This window comes from Clytia hemisphaerica, unplaced genomic scaffold, assembly GCF_902728285.1.
Source record: "Clytia hemisphaerica strain Z4C2 unplaced genomic scaffold, Clytia hemisphaerica genome assembly, whole genome shotgun sequence".
Taxonomy (NCBI): Eukaryota; Metazoa; Cnidaria; class Hydrozoa; order Leptothecata; family Clytiidae; genus Clytia; species Clytia hemisphaerica.
The window spans coordinates 12123-37290 of record NW_027103854.1 but is presented as its reverse complement, the minus strand read 5'-3'; the positions used below and the strand labels follow the sequence as shown (position 1 = coordinate 37290).

Sequence of the window (25168 nt, the reverse complement as noted above, 5' to 3'; positions counted from 1 at the left end):
CCCGCCGCTTCTCGGCGCGCTACGCACGGGCTTCTTCTCTTCTCCTCGCTTCACTCAATGGCCGCCCGACGTGGGCGGGCTACGCCAGAACCCGGCCACCGCCACGTTACGTTTTTTCCAGTGTTTGCATTTGCATTTCAAAATCTACTAGTCATTGCTTTAAACAACCTGGTCCACAATTTAAAAATATTTTTTCCAACATCGATATGATCGACTTCATTGACATTGCCCTTGACTTGTATAAGGGAGCGGTCATAAAGTATCTACTAGGGGGGGGTGGAGGATTCTAGGGGGGGGTACGAAATTTTTTTCGAGGGTTTAGGGGGGGGTTCCAAATTATCTTTGAGGGTTTAGGGGGGGGTCCAATTTTTTTTGGGAAACTCAAGAGAAAATGTAGGAAGCCTAATTTCATAGTTTTACGTTTGAAGATTTCAAAAATTTTTCGGCCTTACGGCCGACATCTAATAATTTATCTTATTGGATATATGTACATTTCATATTGGCATTATTTGGGCATCATCGCCTTGCCCTTTTGGTTTGTAACATTGAGCTAGGTGATGGAAGTAGATTAGTGGCTCTCACAGCTCATCAGAGTGGTTTGAAAAAGTACTTCTTAAAAGAAATTTGTCAAAACAAAGTGTCTTTTTAGCTAAAATGGTGGTGAAAAATATTGAAATTTTCGCCCGTCGGCGCAAACCATGGTTGCGCCTCCTTAGCATCTGCTAATGTCAAAACACCTTATATTCAAATTACAAAAAGCAAATTCCAAGTTTCTTGACTCAAAGATTCCGGGCGTTACTTTCAACCATACTGCTCTTACAGTTTAATATTTTCACTTAATAATGGAGGGCGCAAGTAAGGACAAAAAATACCAGGGGCGCCAATTTCAAAGTTGGCACCCCCGAAAATTAAGCCAGGTCGCTACTGGGGAAAATAAGCCGTATTTTTTTCCAAATTTTACAGAAGCTCAGAGAAAACCACTTGATGATTCTTGTCTTAACCCTGTTATACTTTAATTTAACAGGGCTAAACTATCTCCCTTACCTTATTTTGACATAAAAAACTGTCATACAAACAAATAATACTCTTTGTACCGCATCTGGATGAATTCTTTTTCGCATAAAAATTTTCTTAGTAGGGGGGGGGGGTGCGAAAAAATATTGGGCCTTATGAGGGGGGGTTCGAAATTTTTTTCGAGGGTTTAGGGGGGGTGCGAAATTTTTTTGGGATTTTTCAAAATATCCTCCACCCCCCTCTAGTAGAAACTTTATGACCGCTCCCTAAATGTAAGAAGTATGTACCTAATGTTTTTTATTCAGTTGTAATTTTTGATGTTTTTCTCTGTTTCTAAGATCTAGACTGTCATTTTGCATAAGATTCCAGATTTGAATGCATGCTTTTTAAATACTCAAATATAAAAAAATTAAAAATTTTTTAACTTGGTCATTATTTCAAAAAAGTCATTAAAATTGATTAGCCTCTGCGATGGAGTGCAAGGCTGAAAGCCACATGAATATGGTTCATCCTATAAAAGGAATTTCATTCTATGGTGGCCCTATATCTTGAAGTGAAGGTGGTTGAACAAAATGTTTTTGGCATATTGATGAATGATATGATGGAACTGCCAGATATATCAACCAGTCCCATGTTTCGACCAATCGTCCCAAGTTAGAGCAGTTAACGGTACTTTAATAGACCTTTTTTCAAAGAGTCCACCCTGTTGAATAATTATGGTGTCCAGCAGAAAAACAATGATAAAACCATGCATAATTATTACAATATGCATGATACAGTAATTATGCATGGCTCTATCATTGTTTTTATGGCTGGAGTACATAATTATTCAACAGGACGTCCTCTTTGAAAAAAGATCTATATGACCAGTAAGGTCATTCAAATTAAGGGCCAAATTGAAAAGTCCCGTTCCTGTCACGGAAGGAAATCAGAGCCTTTTTTGGTCTTTTTTTGAAAAATGGTAAAATGAATGAAAATAGTATTAGTCCTGAATTAAAGCCTTCATAGTACTACTACTTCCAAAGCAAAATAAATTTCATAAAAGTTTTTCCTCGTTGAATAATTGAACTTTGAAGGTTCTGTCACGGAAGGAACGCAGCGAAGACATTAAAAAAGACAAAAGTATGCTGATTCAGATTCCTGTGAATTTAAAGAGAATTTTAAAACCAAAATACCACCAGAAGAAACTTATGTCTATCTGCTTGTCATTGAAAAAAGAACTGAGTAAAAAAAATTAATTTCAATGGCTACAGGCCTTTGCAACTGAGAAAGGTCAGTGTCACGGAAGGACACCGTCACGGAAGGAAAAAATTCCAATTTTTCAAAATCAGCAATAGCGTAAGAAATGTTGACTGAAACTAGTGAAGTGACACATCATATCATGAATCATAGCCATTTTTACTATTCAGCTCATTTCAAAACCTTGGAACTGTATTTTTATTGTTCAATTATAATGGTGATAATAATTAGGAAATTTTACAGGAAAGATTATATTTTTTAAGCAAAAAAACGTAAAAACGCGACCTTGCAAGCCAGTGAGCTACTTCCAAAGGCTCTAATTAGCATATTTCCATGGTGCTGAAGCGATTTAGAGGATTTAGAACCAGCTAGGAACAGTAGTTTTGCCAGAAAACCGGTTTTTAGGCCTCAAGAGCCGCCTGGGCTTTACGCTGTAAGCTTACAGCGCTGTACTGGAGCCTTAGTTTTAAGCTTATTCTGAGCTCCATACAGGGCTGAGCTGGTTCCCAATGGTCATAAACCTTGAAGGACACTCCCCTGCAATGGACTAGACCCATTGAAGTCCAGCGAAGGGGGCAGAACCGACAAATTTTCACTAAAATAGCTTAAAAACGCTTAAAAAGCTCTATTTAAGCGTTTTTAAGGCTTTTTTAAGCAAAAAAACGTAAAAACGCAACCTTGAAAGCAAGTGAGCTACTTCCAAAGGCTCTAATTAGCATATTTCCATGGTGCTGAAGCGATTTTGAGCGTTTAGAACCCGCTGGGAACAGTAGTTTTGCCAGAAAACAGGTTTTTAGGCCTCCAGAGCCGCCTGGGCCTACACTGTAAGCTTACAGCGCTGTACTGGAGCCTTAGTTAAGCTTATTCTGAGCTCCATACAGGGTTGAGCTGGTTCCCAATGGTTCTAAACCTTGTAGGACACTCTCCTGCAATAAATTAGACCCATTGAAGTCCAAGATTTCTAAAAATAACAAGATATTTTTAATCCGTCACGGAAGGACAAGGTGAAAGTGTCACGGAAGGACAATAATTTCAGACCTGTAAGTGAATATGAAGGAGGTTGCTTTGGAATGTAATTTCATTTTTTGTTAGGGGGTACCAATAGTTAGAACTTGCAATAATATCAAGAATAGTGGACTTGCACAAAACTGGTGAAAAAACTTTTTGTCTTGAAATTGTCACGGAAGGAATTCAATATTTGAAAAAAAGTTTCTGCTTGCAGTACTTTTTTGTTGTTCGACTTATTTCAAAATGAATAAACCTATTAAACTAACTAGGGTATGTACTTGTTTTAAAACAACATTTCATTTTTGATTAATCATTTTATTATTCAAAAGAAGGTCCATTATATTTTAACACTTGTCCTTCCGTGACAAACCTCACTAGTTGTGTCTCGATAAAATCACCTGCTTACAGAGCCTAAAAGTGCGACTCGGTTGATTTAAAAGTTGAAATTGGAAAATTTAAGGGTTATTTAAATAAAAAATCACAGTTACTTATTTTGTTTGTAAGATTTTTGATTTTGTGTTTTGGTTGACGACTTTTCAATTTGGCCCTTAAGGGCTATGCAAGTTTCCCTCCACTACTGATGCAAGTTATATATATATACCCGATTTCACAGTATATATCAGCCAGGCAGGGTCGCAGGGATTATACTTTCTCTAGTTGCTAGTTAAGTGATATATCTATTTAAAGGTTTTATTTTTACATAAGTGTTCAGGACAGTATCTAGACAGGAGACCTGTCCTGTATATTTTATAATCTGATGTATACAGGGCAGGTGGCAGGTATGACCTGTGAGGCAGAAATTAAAAAAAACTCAAAAAATTTACAGTGGGAAATTCAAATTTAGTGCTGTCCTCACTTACAAAAATAAAAACCAAATTTCGGAACTTGCGCTTTCTCTAAGAAAGTGTGACCAGTATAAACAGAATAACAAAATTTTTTTGGCTAGGTTTTCAACCGTTATAAGGATCTGGGAAATTCAAACTCTCAGCTCATACCATGCTATATATTTCGCCATCAGTATATAGAATAAGAAATCAAAGCATGAATCTCCAGGCTAGACAGTGTCTGCCTATTGTTTTATTATGTATTATAAGCAAAAAATGTTTCTCTGTTCCTTTTTTTGACCAATCTTGCTCCACGTTCGTATCGATCTAACAGTGTAGACCTAACTCTTCATACAAAAATTACGGGAAACGCATATTTGGACTTTGTACCCTATGCTGCACTCAAGCACTTGAGCCAAAATCCCGCAAAGGCGGGACAAAAATCAGTTTTTTGAAGTTTGCAAAAAAACGCCACATAGAAGATCTTTCAAATTCAGTATGTGAATAGAGCAGTAAAAAATACAACTTTTCTATTTTTCCTTTTTTTTGCAAAAGTTCTAGGAATGAAAATAAAGGGCTAATGATAATTGAATACTATCCATTGATGATCCGCGGCACTATCGTAAAGCTAGAATCACTTCGCGTACACTTCGCTTGAGAAAATGATTGACAGATTGAAGTTTTTCATCCCGCGGCGTGTGCCGCGCGGGAGCTCGGGCGCTATGCGAGAGTTCTCGTCTCAATCCTCGGACCGCGCTAAAAATGGTAAACTGAGCTGTGATAGATCATTTCGATGGAAGTTGTTGGAATGTTTACAAGGCTCTTGACAGAAAATCGTTTGTTTCATTGTCAGTTATTAATTTTGTTAGATCTGACAAATTGATGTTTGTAAGNGTTATTAATTTTGTTAGATCTGACAAATTGATGTTTGTAAGTGCACTTTATAGTTTTGATTCCCATTGAAGAATCATATTCTGGTTTTCATGTTATTAGATGCTGTTTTAGACCTTTAGAGCTACACTGACAGGATTGAAATCAAGATGACAGACTAGTCAGCTCTAAAACTAGACACGCTTCCTTTTATGTAAAAAGCCAGATCCAGTCAAGTAGTTAGAGATGACTGGGTACTACTTTTCTAAAATCTCATTTTCACTTTGATCTTTAGCAGTATATCACAGTAGTAAGCCTTAGTGCAATTTGTAGGTTGTGGGGACAAAACAAAAAATCTTATATTGGTGCATAGTGCGGAAAGGGGTCTGATCCCCCCTTCTTAAATGACCCCCCCCCCCCCCCCTTCTTGGCATCCCCCTCCCAACCTTTAAAAATGCCTATCCCCCAAGGGTTTTGGGCAAAATTTTTTATGGTAAAAAGGGAAGGGGAACAGTAAAGAAAAATTAAGTCTGACAAATGTAATACCACTTTTTAGTGAAAATAAAGAACTTCCTTTCATGCAGACCAAATTTCATAACAGTGCTGGAAAATAATCTACAATATATGTAAGCCCCCCCTTCTTAAACTATCCCCCCTCCTTGCTAGCCCCCCCTTTTTAATGAAAATTTCTGATCCCCCCCTTCTTCACTTTTTTGGAAGGTGTCATCCCCCCCCCCTTAAGAAAGTAGGGGTCCGAACTATGCTGGTGATTATTTTGACGATTTCAATTTCCTTTTTTAATCAGAAAGATGTGAAACATGTAGTACATGTAGTACCGGGTGCGCTTTTTTTTTTGCGTTTCACTCTTTAAAACTAATTTTCTCGAAATCTAAAACTTTTAAAAGAACCATTCCTATTTCATTGGAAAGAAGATAAATAAACTTAAATTTTGGTGGGTCATTTATTAAATTCGATTCATTAGATCAAAAGTTATACTCAATTGAATAAAAAAGTTACTTTCTAAAAGTGCTCAAAAACGGTAAAAATCAACCTATCAAATTTTTATTTAAAATTTTGCAATCGCAATAGCCTTTATATACATGATTAAAAGCATTTTTTCAGTAACTGAACACATAAATTTTGAGACTGAAGGGTCGAAAGGGTTAAATCTTCATCAAAATCATTCAATAAATTACTTTTACCAAAATTTAAAGATTAATAATCTAAGGATTATATTTTAATAATATTTCATTTTTGGCATATTTTAGATTTAAAATTGATAATGAATAACTGGGAACCTGATTATAAAATTTCACTGCAAGAAACTGACAGACATCTTTCCTCAATGAAGGTATTCGGTGCTTACTTATGATCACTATCATTTTTGACATACACTAAATATTTTTTGGTGGATAAAGGGTCTATTTACAACCCCCTTTTCACAGACCTGGAAGGGTTTTTTCAACCAGTCGGGATAAAAATAACGGACTGAAACTCGATGGGGATTGATATGCCCATATTTTTTATGGATTCTTTTGTTTTCAAGTCAGAAAATTCAGTGTGGATGGGGAAAATGGTAAATATTTTGCAGCAAGAATGTGTCTATTTGATTATTTTCAGTGGGAACGAAAATTGGAGGATAATTTTACACTACCAGGGACAATATTTTCGCCAATTTTTCCAGTGGGAAGCTTCCCAGTGGGTCTGTGAGAAGAGGTTGTGTTTGTGTAGTGGAGGGGGCGGGTAAGAACTAAATTGTGTGTCCAAAGAAGGTTTTTTAATAAGTCTATTTTTCTTGTGATTTTTTTTTGATTTTTTAATCATACACTGTAAAGGGGGGTTGTTAAGGCCTACAACAAGATAAAGGAACCTTATTTTTGTCATTTTTTTGCGTTTTTGTCAGGTGTAGTGGTGTAGTGGTTATCGTGCTTGACTTCTGTCCAGGAGGCTCAAGTTCGATACCCACCGTGGCACTACGATTCACTTGGCAAGTGAATGCTCCTTCGCCCGGGTCAACCCATGCCATGTGAGGGGAATTGGGTACCATAACTCTGATACAAGAGTATGGGTAGATATTTCAGACATTGTGGTGTGCCGTGACACTCAGGAGGTTCTACACCTGCGAGGACATCCGTTCTCCCGTGTAGTTCGAGTGTCGTGGTATACACCATGGCTCGGCAGCTCGCATCTGCAGGGTTGCAATGTCTGCTTGCGCTGTGATTCCTACTCCATCGTGGGTAGGACCCATTCCGATGCATCGGAGGGCATATCTCTATCTCTATCTCTTTTTGCGTAAAGTGAAATAATAAATATGCAAGTCATAAAATATCGCTTAAATCATGAGGATTTTACTTTCTATAAAAGTTTTTTTGCTTTTTTTGGGACACACTGTATTGTTGTGACTGGATAGAGAAAATAGGGTTACCTCTTTCAAGTGCATCATTCACTTTGGTTGGGCATCTTTATCTGAAGAGTCGTCTCTTTGAGAAATATCTATTTGATTTTTTTAGAGGCAGCTTGGAAGCAAGCTGAAAAGGAACATTTACAGTCCACCTAAAGGTAAACAACGTACCCCTTCATATTGTTATTATAAGGTAATTATTGGGGAATTTTAATTCTCGGGTGAAAAACATTGTGTTGAAAGTCTATGTGAGGTAATTTTGGGTTTTTGGCTATTCTGACAAAGTTATTTTAAAGATTTTCATTGATTTTGGAGCGTTTAGTTGAAATAAAGATTTCTGAAAAAATAAAATACGTGGCCGAAATGTGTTTTTCCTGCAGATGGTAAAGTTTTATATGATATATCTGAAAAGCTTTTGTTCTCAAAAAAATATTTTAAATCAAAATAAACTCACAATCTCAATATTTCTTTTTCCCAGGATTCCACACTGGCATCATGCTAGATCACACCCAGGAATTTACCAGACCTTCCAGAGATGCTGTCGACTTTCGTAAACAGGACGATCTCCAACACAATTATGAACAAAAGATTATATCCCTCACAAAAAGACTTGAAGAGCAATCCAGGGTAAACCTGTTTTTCTTCAACTTAAAATATTTAGTGCGTCCAAAAATTCTGTGCTCAAATTATTGTTATAGGTACATTAAAGGAAGAAATTTTGGCGGAAATTTAATTTGGCGCATGACCAAAAAAGTTTTTTCAGAGGGAATTTAATTTGGCTGACAAAGGACATTTTTGTCCAAAAAACTCTATTAAAAAAGAAAAACCTGTTTTAAAGCCTGAAACAGCACACATTTGGGGGAATAAATAGAGCAACTTTAATTTGGCGGATGGCGGAAAAAATTAAATTTGGCGGGAACTTAATTTCAAACCAAATCTGCCAAGTTTTCTTCCTTTTTAATGTATTTAAAAATGTTTTGTTTTGTGTTGGTGCTATCGTGGAGTGCATATAAAAATTTTTTGAATTTAAATACAATGATAAACTTTGTGGCTGATAAATGTTTAAAGATTTTATTTTTACGTAAGTGTTTCTGTATGAAACAGACACATATTTCATATCCGGACAGTGTCTTGCTATTGTTATATTATGCTGATTTAAGCAAAAAGATATTTTTCTTTTCCTCTTTCTGACCAATCTTACTCCACATCCGCGTCAATCCAATGTGAAAAAGCCTGTGAAATAAAATTGATGAGTAAGCAAACGATATCACTCTTATTCAAAAACAAAACTTTTAATTGATAGGCCCGTATTCTAAGTCTTTGACAACACTGTTCACGACTCCATAGTAAGGATCACCTACATAGACATTAACATCTTGAAGGGCTTCAGCTTGGTAATTATACACAGAGCAAACTTCAACACCATCAATCGAACCTGATATTTTATGAATATTCAATCCTTGGTGAAGTACAGCTTCTGATCGAATATGAATTTCATATTCGCGATCAAATTCGATTTGTCCTGCCCAACTGTGTCTCAATGTTTGCCAATTTATGTTTGAATCCATAGTATCGATAAAGAAAACAAATGTTTCATCTTGTTTGTTAATCCACAAAGCAGGGATCCTGTCCCCATATTTTTCTTGATTTCCATCGTTTGTGAAGTGAATAAGAGTGTTCCATTGATGCGAACTGTTTAGATCATACACAAGAACTTTCATTTTAACAAACCATTCCTTAGGCCATGTTTGGATTTGATCGACCAGAAAATCGACCTGAGGCTTGTAACTCCTCGGACCTGTATTTGAAATTATGAAAATAAATGATATGCACCACTGGAGAGTCTTCTGAGATCTTTTACAATCTTCCACCCAATACGTCACATTTTCTATTATTTAAGTGACGTATTGGGTGGAAGATTTTCAAAGATCTCAGGAAACTCTCCAGTGGTGCATATCATGAATAAGTAACTTTTGTGAAACTTCAATGTACCTCTCAGCCCTAACGCCACGAGAGAATTGGGTTGGAGTTTGCATGGATTGTAATCACTGAGACCTTTATATATCCCTGGACCAAGTTACTCCATCCCGGCCAAGCAAAATCTTTGATCGGAGTTTTTTGAAAATTGGTACCCTAATGGCCGCATTACTCAATAGCGGTGAGAATGCATCGAGAGCGCTAGATCTACTTTCCGTCAAATACTTTTGATGATGTAGCGCTGTTAGATGTTAGTTTTTAACATTGCAATGTCTTCTTCTCGAGTACCAATTCCAAAAAAAACTCCGATCAAAGATGGCGGATATAACTTGGTCCAGGGACATATAAAGGTCAGTGATTGTAATCAGTCTATGCAGGGGCTTCAAAAATTTTACGGCATTACGGCAGTTAAGGACATGTTTTTTTTTGACTGTACCAAAATCAGTTTTTCGAAAATCGTGAAAATCACTTTATTTTAATTATTTCGTCATTCCCATGATGAATTTTCCCAAAATTTTGATATGTATTGAAATTTGGGAAGGGCTTTAAAATGAGCTATTTGAAATTTCAAAATTCGGAGTATTTCAGGATTAATTAATCATAGAGTGTTTTGGATCATATCTCACTCCATGGCTCATTATTCGGTCCTGAGGAGGTTTCTATGCATTCCTGAGGTAGCCTAAAATCATAAAATAGCCTGAGGAGTAATTTTTTTAAAGGCCGGAGTGAGTTATGATCAAAACAAACAAAGGACTTTTTTAATCATTTTTCACTAATTTTAACAATTCCCGTTTTCTTTAGTTCGTTCCTTTCTTATCAACTAAACAAAAATCTCAAATCACTTCCCCGATAGATAGACTTGTCAGGAAAATATATACGATCAGAATTAGCACCTAGATTTCAAAAATGATCAATTTGATCCCATTTTCCTCCGGTGTTTTCCAAAAAAAAGAGGTCGATGTGAAAATTCAATCCTTTAGCTACACCCTGATATAATTTTCGTATATAAATTGAACACGACAAAGGCCAAATATAGAGCCGACTTTATAAATCCGAAATAGGCTATGATTTTTTTCATCCTGAAATACTCCGGATTCAACAAGCGATATCTTAAGTTCCATAAAAGCTATTAAAGTCGGACAAAAAGTATCAGACAGAGCTACTAATCTATTTTCTTATTTTTGAATAACGATAAGAAAGGGTTCAGCTGTCTCTGTTAGTGCCGATTTGAACCGGGTACTGGTTGAAAATCGGCATTTTGGTACAGTAAAAAAAAAACATGTCCTTAACCCAAACTCTGTTATACTGCTTTTATTGAAAACGTTCATACAGTTGACTCTCTCTAATTCGATTTTCAAGGAACCACAAAATTTATTCGAATTAGAGAAAGATTCGAATTACAGGGAGTAATTGAAACCACTTTACAGCTGAATGGGCCAATATTTTAGTTCGAAAATTCGAATTAGAGAGAGTTGACTGCAGTGTACAAATATTGAGAAATTGAGACCTTCTTTAGTACTAAGGAGGGTAAAGGGTTTAAAGAATTGTCATATCAGTCTTTTTACCTTGCTCAATACCCAATAATGGCCCATACTCCAATTCATTTATCGTCGCATCGGCGCCATAGTGCCAAGGATCACCACAATAAACCTAAGTAGATAGAACCACAGATATCTTATAGTGAACACTAGACAGAGCTTTTCCTACCGTATTTGAAGCAAAATAATTCGTCATCTTGAATGAAATGACGACACAATTTAGCTTGCGAGATCATTGCAGTTTCAAAAAAAGTTTCAAGAGTGAAAAACCAAGGTTTCTACTGTATGACTTACTTTTAGCAAAGATGGCGGATTATTTTGCTTCGCCTGCCGTAGCTTGGGAAATACAGAGTACCTTTTATTAAGATATCTGTATCAAGAGTCTTCGCTTGAATCAAAACCATAACCTTATGCACTGCGGTTGAATACCCTTATGCCTTGGTCGCTATAAAGGTTAAAAGTTAGTTACATAAGTTTTCTCTTTTCATATTAGGCCGGTTTCTCCTTCAGTTTTATTGTGTTCGATTTTGTGCTGAATAAACAAAAAAAATTATCCTTTCCCATTTTCTGACTAATCTTGCTCCACATCTGTGCCAATTTAATGTGAAAAAGCTTGTGGATTATAATTGATAAGATATTGAAACGATATCTACTAGGAGATAACGTTTCCAGACCTTTTACAAAGAACGACAATCGACTATTAAAGATCGACAAAAAGAACGCCAAAGAACGACACATTTAGCCATTCCAACCCCTGACCTTAGAAGTGACACCACACGTATTCATTACATGTTTTTGGACCTACCTCCGGGTACCCCGGTGGAGGTCCTTTGAATTAACCCATGTCCGTCCGTCCGTCCGTCCGTTCGTTCGTCTGTTGCCAGCTTTTCTCGGGATTGGCTCATTAGTTTTTTCTGATTGTTGCACAATGATGCAAAATGGCAATGCCCAAAATGTGACGGAGCCCGACTTTCGGAAAAAACTTTTTTGCCGGAAAAGCTGTTTTTTTGGCACTTTTATCATTAGTTTTTTCTGATTTTTTGCTCAATGATGCGTATTAACAATGCCCAAAACATGGCCAAATCCGATTTTTGAGAAAAAAAATTTTGCCGGAAATTGTCGTTTTTCTGGATTTTCATTGGACTTTTTCCCTATAATTGGTTGTTTTTTTCATTCAAAAACATTACTAATAGCAATGCCCACCATCAAGCATGTTTCAATTTTCAATAAAATTGATTTTTGAAGCCGGAACTATTCAAAAATCGCCGGAACAACCTATTTTCGCCGGAAAGACAGTATTTCTTGAATTTATCGAGCTGTACTTTATATTTTTTTATGAAATTTTGCACACTGATGCAAAATGACAACACCTAAAATGCGATGGAGCCAGACTTTCGAAAAACATTTTTTTCCGGGCGAAAATGCCGGAAATATGCCGGAAAAACTGTTTTTTTGGCATTTTCTCGAGATTTTATCATTAGTATTTTCTGATTTTTTGCACAAAGATGTGTATTAGCAATACCCAAAACATGGCCGAGTCCGATTTTTGAGAAAAATTTTTTTCCGGCTGAAAATGCCGGAAATATGCCGGAAATCGCCGTTTTTCTGGATTTTCATTGGACTTTTTCCTTATACTTAATTGTTTTTTCATTCAAAAATATTATTAATAGCAATGCCCACCATCAAGTATGTTCCAATTTTGAATGAAATTGATTTTTGAAGCCGGAACTATTCAAAAATCGCCGGAACAACCTATTTTCGCCTTGAATTTCTCGAGCTGTAATTTATATTTTTTTATGAAATTTTGCACACTGATGCAAAATGACAATACCTAAAATGTGACGGAGCCCGATTTTCGAAAGACATTTTTTTCCGGCGCCGAAAATGCCGGAAATATGCCGGAAAAACCGGTTTTTTGACATTTTCTCGAATTTTCATCCTTATTTTTCTCTAATTTTTTGCAGAATGATGCGTATTCTCAATGCTCAAAATATGGCCGAGTTCGATTTTTGAGAAAATGTTTTTTTCCGGCCAAAAAAGCCGGAAATTTCCGTTTTTGCAGATTTTCATTGGATTTTTTCGTTTCATGTCTTTGTTTTTTTCAAACAAAAACATCATTTATAAGAATGTCCACCATCAAGCATGGTTCAATTTTCAATGAAACTGATTTTGGTACAGGAACTTTCTAAAAATCGCCAGAACAGCCAAGAATCGCCGGATTCCATGAATTTTTCGAGTTGTTCTCGTATTATTCTGCATTTTCATACTATTGTTCTCATTTTTCAATTGTCTTATTACATCAATCTTCAGGTAGGTCCATTCAGCATGTAGCTTGTTTCTTTTATAAGCAAGTTTATAAGCATATGCAGGCTCAGTTTCTGGTACCTAAACAATGGCTTTATTGTTTGATGACAATAGAATGCTAAGCATATTGCGAGCCTGATATAGGGGCAAAATGTAATCTTTGTACTTTACGCTGTTTAACTACTAGCGGTTTTTAAAGAACGATGAATTACGCATGCGTATATGGGTGAGCTGGAAACATTAAATGAACTGTGTCTTAAGGCTTGGGGACACAAGAAGTTTTTTTCGTGTTGGTGCAATGCAACATGCTCCATCCCACCAATACAAGAAACAAAGTACGTGTCTCATGGTTTCTTTTTTTGTTTCATGGGACAAAAAGTGAGGGAAATACCCAAAAGAGACGCTGATTTTGTCCCTGTGACAATGGTTCAATGTTGCATTGCACCAACGCGAAAAAAACTGCTCGTGTCCCCAAGTTTTTAGTTTAAAACCAAACCTTTAAATTCTTACCATAAGATCCTCAACCGTATTTGGATAGTTATAAAATGAGCCAATAATAACACCGTCAATACTAAACCATGATCGATGAATATTCTGCCCATCCAACATGGCAGGTTCTGTTTGAAACTGGATTACGTATTCTTGGTTTAGTTCATATGGTTCATATCCATCGTAATCTGATGAAAAACTACCGTCATTATCGTTTTTATCGATATATAAAGCGAATAGTTTTTCTGTTTCCGTCTTGTATAACCACAGTGATGGTAACCGTGCACCGAAGATTCCGTTATTAACGCCGGTAGTAAAATGGATGACATTTAGCCATTTCTCGTCTGCCTTTCCATCGGAATGTATGATAAGTTTCAATTTGACGGACCAATCTTTTGGCCATGTCTCAATTCCATCGATTAGAAGATCTGTCTGCGGTTTGTATCTTGTCGGAGCTATATTTAATAAATAATTGATTGTTCATTTTTTATTGTTACCGTAGCTTGGTCTAATGTCGACACCCCTCCTCTAATTCCGACACCCTTTTTATCAGCTCAAATTTATAGAAAGGTTGAAACCGTTTTTCTTTGTTTAGTGGTCAGTCAGAGAGGAATAATCCTTTTTCAATCAATGATTCAAGCTTTCATATTATTCCTGTCTCTAAAAAAGGGTGTCGGAATTAGACGAGGGATGTTGATATTAGACCAACTTACGGTAGTTTGCTTATCAATTGTTCGAAATTCATAACATTAATATTAACTTGACCAAAAATGGCCCTATTCCTATAACAATACATGCAACCCTCCAATCATTGATCTTCGTGTACTTTAATGGGTTAAATTTTCGCGGGATTTCGCGGATTTGGTTGTCATCCGCGAAATTAAGTCCCATTGGAAATTTGGAAAGACCTCATCCACGAAATATTTCTAAACAATACTCAAAATATGTCAAATATTATTTGAATGGTTACTTGCATCAAAGAAGCGCAAATAATATGTATTTCAACAACCAACATGCATGATTTTACAGTAGAAGTCGCATATATATTTACGCTAATCAATACATTTGCTTGCTAAGAATTCGCCGGCCTAGAATCTAGAAATTTCCAGAGTTAATTTTTCATTCGCCAGCCTATCGAAAACAAAGCAAAACCCCTGTAATTTTCGCTTCGACTTACAATCCGAAATTTTTTGCGTGGACAAAATTTTGCGAATCGGCTACTTATTCTGCCAATTTCTTTTCATTTTTCTAGGGGTTTTGGTCAAAATCTTGATTTTAAATCATAAGTTTTTTCAAAATTCCAAACATTTAAACATGAATACTTTCTCTCGAAAATGGCCAAAATTCGTGAAAATCGCAAAAATTAATCCACGCGAAATATAATCCACTTAAGATAATCTTTTGAATAAAACTCCTAAATATCTTTCCAATGGTATACAGCGTGTCCAGAAAAAAAAGTCGGACTGATGGAATTTCTATTGTATTTCTTTGTATCTAATTATAGTTAGAATGGGATTTTTTAAAAAGTTGTTGAAAAAAATAACTTTACCTATCTGACTATCCAGTTGTAATGGCCCATAATTCAATTCGTGTATCGTAGCATCTAAACCAACGTGCCACGGATCGCTACAATGAACCTAAGTAGATGGAAAGAGTAGCGAAGTAAACCAGCCACAGATATTTATACACAATACTAATACAACAATGACCGGTTAGTGAGGGCTGTACTGAGAAATATTGCCCAAGGTCAAGTAACGACCGAGCTTTAATGGCAGGCGAATAAAATAATCCTCCGTCTTTGCTGAAAGTAGGTCACAGCAGAAAACTTGGTTTTTGCGAAGCGAATTTATGAGCGAAGCAGTTTTGCTATATTGTGTGCACGTACCTTTAACTTCTATCCCAAGCGAAAATTTGCTATAAAATTTGCTATATAAATCACATCTTCAAACCGATGATTTTATCAAAATGGCCTTGAATGGTTTGGCTTGAAGCCACAAAAACTTTCTCGGTTTGGTAGCTAGGACTGCGAAAAAAGCCGTTTTAAAATGGTGTACCCTAGCAGTGAACAGCAACAAAATTACTGGAAGCCGAAACACGGACTTAGAATCTGAAGTTGATCAAATTGCCGCGCGGGCGGCACGCATCTAAGCAATCTAAGCAGTAGTTCTTCGGTTTTATATGTTTATTTTGCTGTTAAATGGAAAAAAATTAGTTTGAACGGTGACAGAAAGGATCTTCATCATCCCTTGACTTTTAACAGCAAGTATCAAGTATCAAATAAGGTCAATCAATGAGAGGTTTTTGCAAGTCGCGCGGGCGGGAGGAGTGCTCTCTTTTAGTGAACGAAACTTACCTTGCAAAAAGTGGATATTCTATATTAAATAAAGAGGAGGTACGGGGGTAATCAAATATGTCGAATTTTTCAAGAAATAAATCAAAACTGCCCAAGAACCAACAAGCCATCTTCATTTGTACATTTTTGTTTTTGTTTTATTTTTATGTTTTGATGATTTCGACAGACGATTCGTGATTCGAATAAAAATGTTCGATCGTTCGACGAATATCGTTCGATTTTATTAAGGCACCATTTACACTAGAATAACTAGAAGGAAAAAAAGAGCGATGCGCGGGCGGCGGCGGATGTTGTGCCGCCGTGGATTATGTGGTGTGTTTGGGGCATTAAGGCTCTTACGAACCTGTCTCTATAGCGGGTTTATTAAAGGCATTTTTAGAGTGTCTCTTATTTTGCTAGCAACTTGCGAATTGAGGTGGAGTCTGGATCGCTTCGCAACCCTTATACAATACGGCTAGTTCACTGTTGAAACTTTTTTGACTCTAAAATGACTTCAAAATTTCAAAAGGATCTCGCAAGCTTAATTATGACGTCATTCAGTAGCGTAGACAGGGGTGAAGGAACATTTGCTTTGAAGAGCAGATTTAAACGACATTGTAATTATGTTTTTATACCAGGAATAGGTAAGTGCTTTGTCGTAAAAATCAGCTCTCCTGCGCAGATCGTTCTTCACCCCTGTTTATGCTACTGTCACTTCATCCAAGATGGGGAATTATTTTTGCTTCAAAAAGGGTAGGAAAAGCTCTATCTAGTGTTTTATATATAAGATATCTTTGAGTGCAACGAATTTCAATCTAATCTTGAACTGCCAAATATCGACAACCCCCTTAATTTCTTTGCTTTGCATTTAGGGAGGAAAAATCCTTTTCCGCAACCTGTTTCAGTAATTTTTTATCTTTCTTATCATTAAAGCACCCCTGTCTCATAGCCCCGGTCAAACTTTTTCCTACAGCGGGAATAAAAATGTCTATCGAAATCTCACAGGGGATGGAAATCCTATTGCTCTAGTGGGGATGGTTTTAGAGTTACAATTTTTGGACCTACCCCGGTGGGGTGGAGGTCCTATAAATTTAGTAGAGGGCATTTTGTAAAATCGCATGACTGTTTTGTTAGAAGCACTTGTTATACATTTTTGGAAAGCTAAGGGGTAGGGGAATCGAAATTACTATGTTTCCAATTTTTTTTCGGACACTTTGGTGTGATTTTCGGACAAAAATGACGGTCTCAGGCAAAAATCATAGGGTTAAAAATTAATGAAAATTTTAGCTCGAGAAAACGGAGACCTGTTGTATATTTTTGGAAAGCTCTCAAAAAATTAGGATTAGAGATATATTGCAAGTATAGGTGATTTCAGTACCTAACTCGAGATATTGAGCTTCAAAAAGCGCAAAAACTGGAAAAATAGCTGTTTCTTTCTGGCTGAAAAACACGGTTTTCAAGGGTTAATATCTCGAGTTAGGTACAGAAATCACCTATACTTGCAATATATCTCTAATCTTAATTTTTTGAGAGCTTTCCAAAAATATACAACAGGTCTCCGTTTTCTCGAGCTAAAATTTTCGTTAATTTTTAACCCTATGATTTTTGCCTGAGACCGTCATGTTTGTCCGAAAATCACACCAAAGTGTCCGAAAAAAAATTGGAAACATAGTAATTTCGATTCCCCTACCCCTTAGCTTTCCAAAAATGTATAACAAGTGCTTCTAACAAAACAGTCGAGCGATTCCAAAAAATCGAACAAAATTCCCCCTACTAAATTAACCTGTGTTCGTCCGTCCGTCCGTCCGTCCGTCCGTCCGTCCGTCCGTTCGTTCGTCTGTTACCAACTTTTCTCAGGATTGAATCATAGGAATCTTTTGAATTTTGGTACTAAAATGGTGATGACCAAAATGTGACGGAGCCCGATTTTCGAAAAAAAATCTTTTTGGGCAAATTTGGGCGAAATAACGGTTAAAAAACGGGGTTTTTGGAGTTTGTGAAAAATTGGATCATTAATTTTTTCTGATTTTTTGCATGAAAGTAGGGTACCATCATAGGTAAAAGATTTTTCAAGCAGATTTTTGCAAAAAAAAATTTGTTGGCTCAAAAAACGCATGTTTATCTATAAGAATCACTATTAATAAGCATACATCAATGTTCTTAGTCAAATTACTCAATTTTTTTACGAGATAGATGTTTTTTTGCTCATGAGGGCTTACTTTTGAAGAATATGTGTGTTTAGACATGAAATTTTGGTTGCTTGGCCATAGTTTGCACCCCCCCTTTTTAATAGGGGGGATGCCAACTTTCTGGAGGGCCTTTGTAGGGGGGGTACCGAGATCTGCCGAAAAAACTAGGGGGGATGGGAATGTAGGGGGGGGATCAAATAAAAAAGGGGGGGTTTGGAAATTTTAGTCAATTTTCTAATCAAATACAAGTAAGTTAGTTATATTCTGTCATTGTTGGCTCGTGACTATAATACTTCATACTCTTTCTTGTTGATAATTTTGCTGGTAGGTGGGAAAGCGAGTTTCCTTCGAAACGGATTTTCTGTAAAAAAAAGGGGGGGATAAGATTTCATTACAAAAGGGGGGGATGGGTATATAGGGGGGGATGAAATAAACCTAGGGGGGTTCATACCCCTCTGCAAACTATGTTGGCGTGTTTTTATAGAAAAACTGGCCAAATTCGATATTTTTTTATAGGCACATCATCAATTACTTAGGTATTAGCTTTTCTCGAGATTGGCTCTTTCATTCTTTAAGACTTTTTGCACAAAGATGCATAATTATAAACCCTCGTATTTGACGGAGCCCGATTTAAAAAAAATTTGGGCCAAAAAACGGCTAAAAAAGGGTTTTTTGGACTGAAATATTTGATCGTTGTTTTTTTCAGATTTTTTACATGAAAGTAGGTAAAAGATGGATCAAGCAGATTTTTGTAAAAAAATAATTTTAGCTCAAAAAACGCATGTTTATCTATAACAATCACTATTAATAAGGATACATCAATGTTCTTAGCCAAATTACTCAATTTTTTTATGAGATAGATGTTTTTTTTTGCTCGCGAAGTCTTGAATATGAAAGAATATTTCAAGGGTATGAAATTCGGTATCTAAGCGTTTTTTTATAAGAAACAAACGACTATTTTTAATAGATCGTCACTATTTGATGTGTTCTGAATGATTGTTTAACGGTCATGCTCACATAGATATCAATGCATAACCAGGTAGGTCCATAAAAGTATCACTTGTTATTTTGTCCAGTTATGTCTTATGTGTTTCATTGTTTCAATGTTCATTGATTAGTTTTGATAACCAGGTAGGTCCATAAAAGTATCACTTGTTTACATTTGAATTTCGATTGGGTATGAAATGAAAGTCTATTTCCCAGTGGGGCTGAAATTGTAGGGTACTTTTCCCACCGGGGACGAAATTTTGAACAAGTTTTCCAGTGGAAATTAAATGTACACGAGTACAGTTTACGCTCTCTAATTCGGTTTATAAGGAGAATTGGATTTTCATCGAACAAGGGAGTGTATCATTTAGGAGAGTTTCTTGTTGATGGTTTCTTTCAATAGTATCGAATAATGGAACTTATCAAATATTACAGTTGCTAATTCGAAATCGAACGGGAATTCCAATTTGTTCGAATTACAAAAATATTCGAATTATAGAAAGTATTTTACAAGGTTTTCCCCATGGTGGCAGCTGAGAATTAGTTCGAATTATAGAAAGACTCGAATAATAGAAGTTCAAATGAGCGAGGAGGGTCAATTGTAGAATGTCGAATAAAAGAGAGCGTTAATGGGCTTTACCAGAAAAAGAATTTACCCCCACTGTTGAGGATATTGATTTTTCGAAGTATCGAACCCCCTGGATATCCTACTTTATTAGTAAAGGCCCCCTGGGTATCCACTCTTAAAGATATTCTCAACCCCCTGGACATCCTCTCTTATAAAGACGCTTACCCCTGGATATCGTATTTTTTACTTGAAAAGACACTTTACCCCTTGATATCCGCTCCCTTGGGGATATCCACTTTTGAACATAAATCGTTGACCCCCTGGATATCCGATATCCTCAACAGGGGGACTATTTCTGGGAAAGCCCAATTGTATACCTTAACATTATTGAGTTCTTGTGCTTGATAAGTCATCATTAAACCAATTACAACCCCGTCTACACTGGCCCAAGTTTTGTGAATACTCTCCCCGTTGAATGTGGTCGATTCTGTTTGGAAATGAATTTGATATTCCCTGTTTACTTCATAGTTGTCATAGTTGGATTTATGTTCTATATGGCTGCCAAGTTTGTCTTTAACATCCACAAGCATATGGAGTATTTTGAAAGGTTTATATAGCCATAGTGTAGGTATACGAGTACCGTATGCGCCAAAGTCTTGACCAGTAGTGAAGTGGATTATGTTATACCAATTACCATCAGATACATCCGAATGTAAAATAAATTTGAATTTGATGAACCATTCTTTAGGCCATGTTGGTATATTGTCAATCAACAAGGCTCGGTGAATTTTATAATTTGTTGGAGCTGTAAAAAGAGATTGTATTACATTAAACCACAGACCTTTATTATAAAGGTTAAAAAGATGTTGTTGCATTGTAGCAGTAGTAGCAATCTAACGTCACTTTGCTACAAAAGTGCCATGTGCCTTGATCCAACACAAAAAGTGCATGTTTTGGGTCACCGATAAACCAGTTATCAGACATCAGACGCAAGCTCGTGTACAATACAGAAATGTTTAACTCGCTCGGATTTTTTTGCATATTTTCTTCGCCTTAAGGCTCGGAAAATGTTAGATATGCAAAAAAATCTCGGAACGCGTAAAATATTTCTTGTATTGTACTTTAATGGGAACTTTCGCGGGGACTTAATTTCGCGGGTGCCACTATTGGGTGGCAATATTTTCACGATTTTGTGACTTTTACTGTCAAATCATGCATGTTGGTTGTTGAAATACACATTATTTGCTCTTCTTTGATGCAAGTAACCATTCAAATAGTATTTATTTGACATATTTTGAGTTTTGTTTAGAAATATTTCGCAGATGAGGCCCTTCCAAATTTCCATTGAGACTTAATTTCGCGGATTTTCGCGGATGACACCCAAATCCGCGAATTCCGCGAAATTTAATCCCCGTGAAAGTTTATCCCATTAAAGTACTTGCAACTGTCTGATAACTACCTTAAGTGGATAAATTTTGGCGGGGATTAAATTTGGCGAATTTGGCGAATCTTGTTAAAATTTGCCAAATTAAATCCTCGCCAAAATTTCCAAATCCGGCAATTCGCCAAATTAAATCCCCGCCCAATTTAACAAAAAGAGAATAATGTGAAAAATCACAACTTTTTAGTATACTTATGAGTAATTTTCCCCCATTTCAAAGTGATAAAATTTCTAATTCGCCAAATTAAATCCCCGCCAAATTTTATGAAATTGATCTATCGCCAAATTAAATCCCCGCCAAAAATTGTATTTTGGCCAATCGCCAAATTAAGTCCACGCCAAAATTTATCCACTTAAGGTATTACTTAGCTCTAGTTTAGACGGTCGACTTTCTGCCCTGCCTATTCTAATTGTTTGAGAAGGCGGAAAGTGGGCGCAAAGTTGGCAGTTAAAATCTTTACTTGGAAAAGATTGAAAGAAAACATTGCATTAACGTCAAAAGAGGGTTTACCTGGTGTTGAATTTATGCTACTCAAAGGACCATAATGCAATTCTTTGATGGTTGAATCATAAGATGGATGCCACGGTCCTCCGCAATACACTTTGAGATCATCCAGGACTTGAGCATTATGGTTATACACTACTCCAATGGTGATATTATCAATGCTTATCCATGTTCGATGGATCTGAGCTCCATCCATATCTGCAGATTCTGTTTGAATGGTGATATCATATTCTTTGTTAACTTCATAAGGTTGAATGAGGTTATTGTAGGGTGCATACGCTAAACCTTTGTTGTATGTATCAATACTGAACTCAAACGTACTTGAAAGTTGTCGGAACCATACTGATGCGATTCTTGACCCGTATATGCCATGACTAGCTCCTTGTGTGAACTGCATCATGTTATAATGAGTCGCCGTACCAATATTGTTGTGTAAGATTACTTTGAATTTGACAAACCATTCTTTTGGCCAAGTTGGTATGTTGTCGACCAGAAAATTTGTTTGAATCTTGTAGCTTCTCGGACCTAATAGTTAAAATGTCAACAAATTAGAATCGGTTGTATAATTCTCTTCTTGTTTTTTTTTAATCCTTTATACCTGTTAAGGGAAGAAAATTTTCGCGGATTTTAATTTCGCGGTTCACATCTCAAAATTCGGAAGTTTCGCGGAGTTGATTTCGGGGTTGAGAGAGAGAATTTTTTGTTTACAAAATGGTCTGTTTGGCCCTAGAAAGACCAATTTCAAAGGTGATTTTTTAAATTCTGAGAATACTCGTGTTTCGCGGAATTTGATTTCGCGGATTTTTCAAAACCTGCGAAATTAAATTCCGCAAAAATTTATATTGAGAATATTGAGATATAAAGAACCATTCTGGCGCAATTTTTAGTTAATGCAGTATATTGAACATTTCATTTCATTTGAAATAAATTATGAAAATAAAATCTATAATACACTTGTTTGCCAAAATAACCCCTACAGTAAGATTCATGAAAATTGCTCAAAAAAAGGCAAAATAGAACAGATTCAGTCTGTCACTCGCCCAAAATTAGTTTTCGCCCAAAAAAGTTCTTATCAAGTTACACTTGATAATTATGGGTAATCAGAAGGTCTATTAGTACAAATAGTGGGGGAAGCTTCCTCCACATTGCCCGATGATGGGAGAAGAATCTCCCGAAACGTAAATCTCGTGATCCAAGCTACGATAAACTTCCAATATAAATATCACTGGGTCGATAAACTCAAACTTATTTAGAAAAAAAGTTCTCTTTAATGTATTACCTTGAAGTTTGTCAGAGTGCTCAATGGGTCCATAGTCCATCTCTTTTATTGTAACGTCAGCATGCCATAAGTTACTTGCATAAACTTTGACATCATCAAAATCTTTAGCGTCATAATTGTATTCGACATTTATGATGACGTCATTAATACTAAGCCATATTTTATGAATAAGGTTGCCGTTAATTTCAGCAGATTCTGTTTGCATGTGTATTGTATACTCATGTCCGAGTTCAATCACATCACTGACAAACGACCATGTCCGCTTGGTCATTCCGTTACTGTCCACGTGCAAGCATCTAAAGTGAAACTTCTTATCAAGTGAATTGATGAAGAAAGCAGGCTGTCGGGTTCCATAATTGCAACAGTCGACTCCGTTCGTAAAATGGATGATATTGTACCATTCCGGTGCTTGCAGATCTAGAAAATGATTCGAAAACACATATGGGTAAAGGCCACATTTTTGGTACACTGTCCCTTCCGTTACGTTTTTAAACTTATTCCGGTCATAACTAAGAAATCAAGCCAAGGTACTCAAAACTTTTAACTTTTTTGTGTTCTATAATAAGATGCCCCTTTAAAAAATATAATGTGACTATCTATAAATGATTTCTGCACCTTTGAGGTCCCTTTGAAGTCCAAATATCTCAATTTTTCTTTAAAAAATAATAAAAAAATTGAACTTGATCTTAATTTTTTTTCTCTAGGGCATAAAACCTACTCAAAAAGTTAACTTCATTCACATTATCCCCAAAAGAGGAGACTTTTGCGTCAGAGTTAATCATGGTATCGTGTATCTATTGCCCGGCAAGCAAATTTTTCTAAAATGTACAGTTTGGTACCCTGATTTTGTCCCTTCCGTTACGCTAGTTACTTTTAGTCAAAATTACCTAGTCAAGTTTACTTTTTGGGCCTCTTCTTGTCAGTTTATCATTGGGACCATTTTCATGCTCTCATCTAATTTCTAAGCTCAGATTTTTCAAAAATTGTGCCTGACATGGGAGATGGTCACCAAATTTGTCCCTTCCGTTACGCATGTATGATTTGGAATATTTAGTCAACTGATTCATTCGCAAGAATCATTTTCCTTTGGTGTAGTTTCTATACCCATAGGACTACTTATTTTCACAAAAGCATTTCTGAATTAGAATTTGTCTCATGGAGATACTGTGAAGTGAATCTTGTTGTCCCTTCCGTAACGAATGTCCCTTCCGTTACGGCATTTTTTTATAAATGCTATTATAATAAAAATTCTGAGACTTTTTTGTTTCTTCTGTTCAAACCTAAGGTATTTGAAGACATTGCAATGTGTTTCAAGCTGAAACGGTTTGAAACACTTCAATGTCATTTGATGAAAATAAGCAGAAAAGTGGCCCTTCCGTTACGCTTTTATCATTTAGTTGGTATTTTATGATAGTATTTATCATAGTAATCATAGTTTTGGTAGATTTGTTAGACCCTTTGATTAGCTTCCTTCTATTATACCCAAAAAAGATGTTCCATTGTTAAAAATAAGTTAAATATAAAAAAAAATGACATATTACAAAATAATTTACACATCAACTGATAATTTGTCCCTTCCGTTACACAAAATACACTCTACCGTCAACTTGAAAAATATTTATTCAAATTTTATCAATGGGATTGATTCAACAACTCTGAAGAAGCATTTTTCAATAAATTTCTTTCTCAAAATTGCAATATATAGGGAGAAACACCTAGTCTCCATTGGTTTATTGATAAGGGTTAAAAACTTGACCGGGTGGCAATTAGAGCTACAAACCTTTTATAAAACAATGTTATTGAGGGGCACGCAATTGATTATCACGGTAGAACCATTACTTAATACAAATAAATAAGTTTAGACGCTTTTTGAGGATAAATATTTTTTAGTGTAACGGAAGCGACAGATGTACCAAAAATGTGGCCTTTACCCATTATTTACAGTTAACTCTCGCTAATTCGAAGTCGAACGGGAGAGTTTAATTTGTTCGAATTTGAGAAAGATTCGAATTAGAGAAAGTAATTTAAGAAAGTCCTCCTTTGACGGGAACTGAGAATAATTTTGAATTATAGGAAGATTCGAATTATAATAGAAGTTCGAATTAGAGAGAGTTTATATTGTAGCTTAATTAATTACAGCCTTTTTTATATGTAATAGTTATCGGACAGTTGCGAGTACAATATGAGAAATATTTTACGAGTT

General features: G+C 36.0%; 1 protein-coding gene across 1 annotated transcript; it reads right to left on the bottom strand.

Moving 5' to 3' along the window:
* Positions 1 to 8277: 8277 nt before the first annotated feature.
* Positions 8278 to 23376, bottom strand: LOC136808128 (uncharacterized). Its single transcript, XM_067064670.1, has 7 exons — positions 22966 to 23376; positions 21693 to 22211; positions 20118 to 20545; positions 15214 to 15301; positions 13686 to 14119; positions 10899 to 10983; positions 8278 to 9154 (listed from the first exon to the last, which is right to left on the bottom strand). The coding sequence occupies exons 1-7, from the start codon at positions 23234 to 23236 to the stop codon at positions 8649 to 8651; spliced, it is 2331 nt and encodes a 776-aa protein (XP_066920771.1). The 5' UTR covers positions 23237 to 23376; the 3' UTR covers positions 8278 to 8648.
* Positions 23377 to 25168: the final 1792 nt, after the last annotated feature.

Bases quoted from the DNA above. Each gene is read 5' to 3' on its own strand.
- LOC136808128 (XM_067064670.1), bottom strand. From the start codon at position 23,236: ATGACCAAGCGGACATGGTCGTTTGTCAGTGATGTGATTGAACTCGGA. The intron at 20,546-21,692 runs GTAAACCCTCTT...CTCTTTTTACAG, and splicing joins TAGCATAAATTCAACACCAG to CTCCAACAAATTATAAAATT. The intron at 15,302-20,117 runs GTATACAATTGG...CCATCTACTTAG, and splicing joins AAGAACTCAATAATGTTAAG to GTTCATTGTAGCGATCCGTG.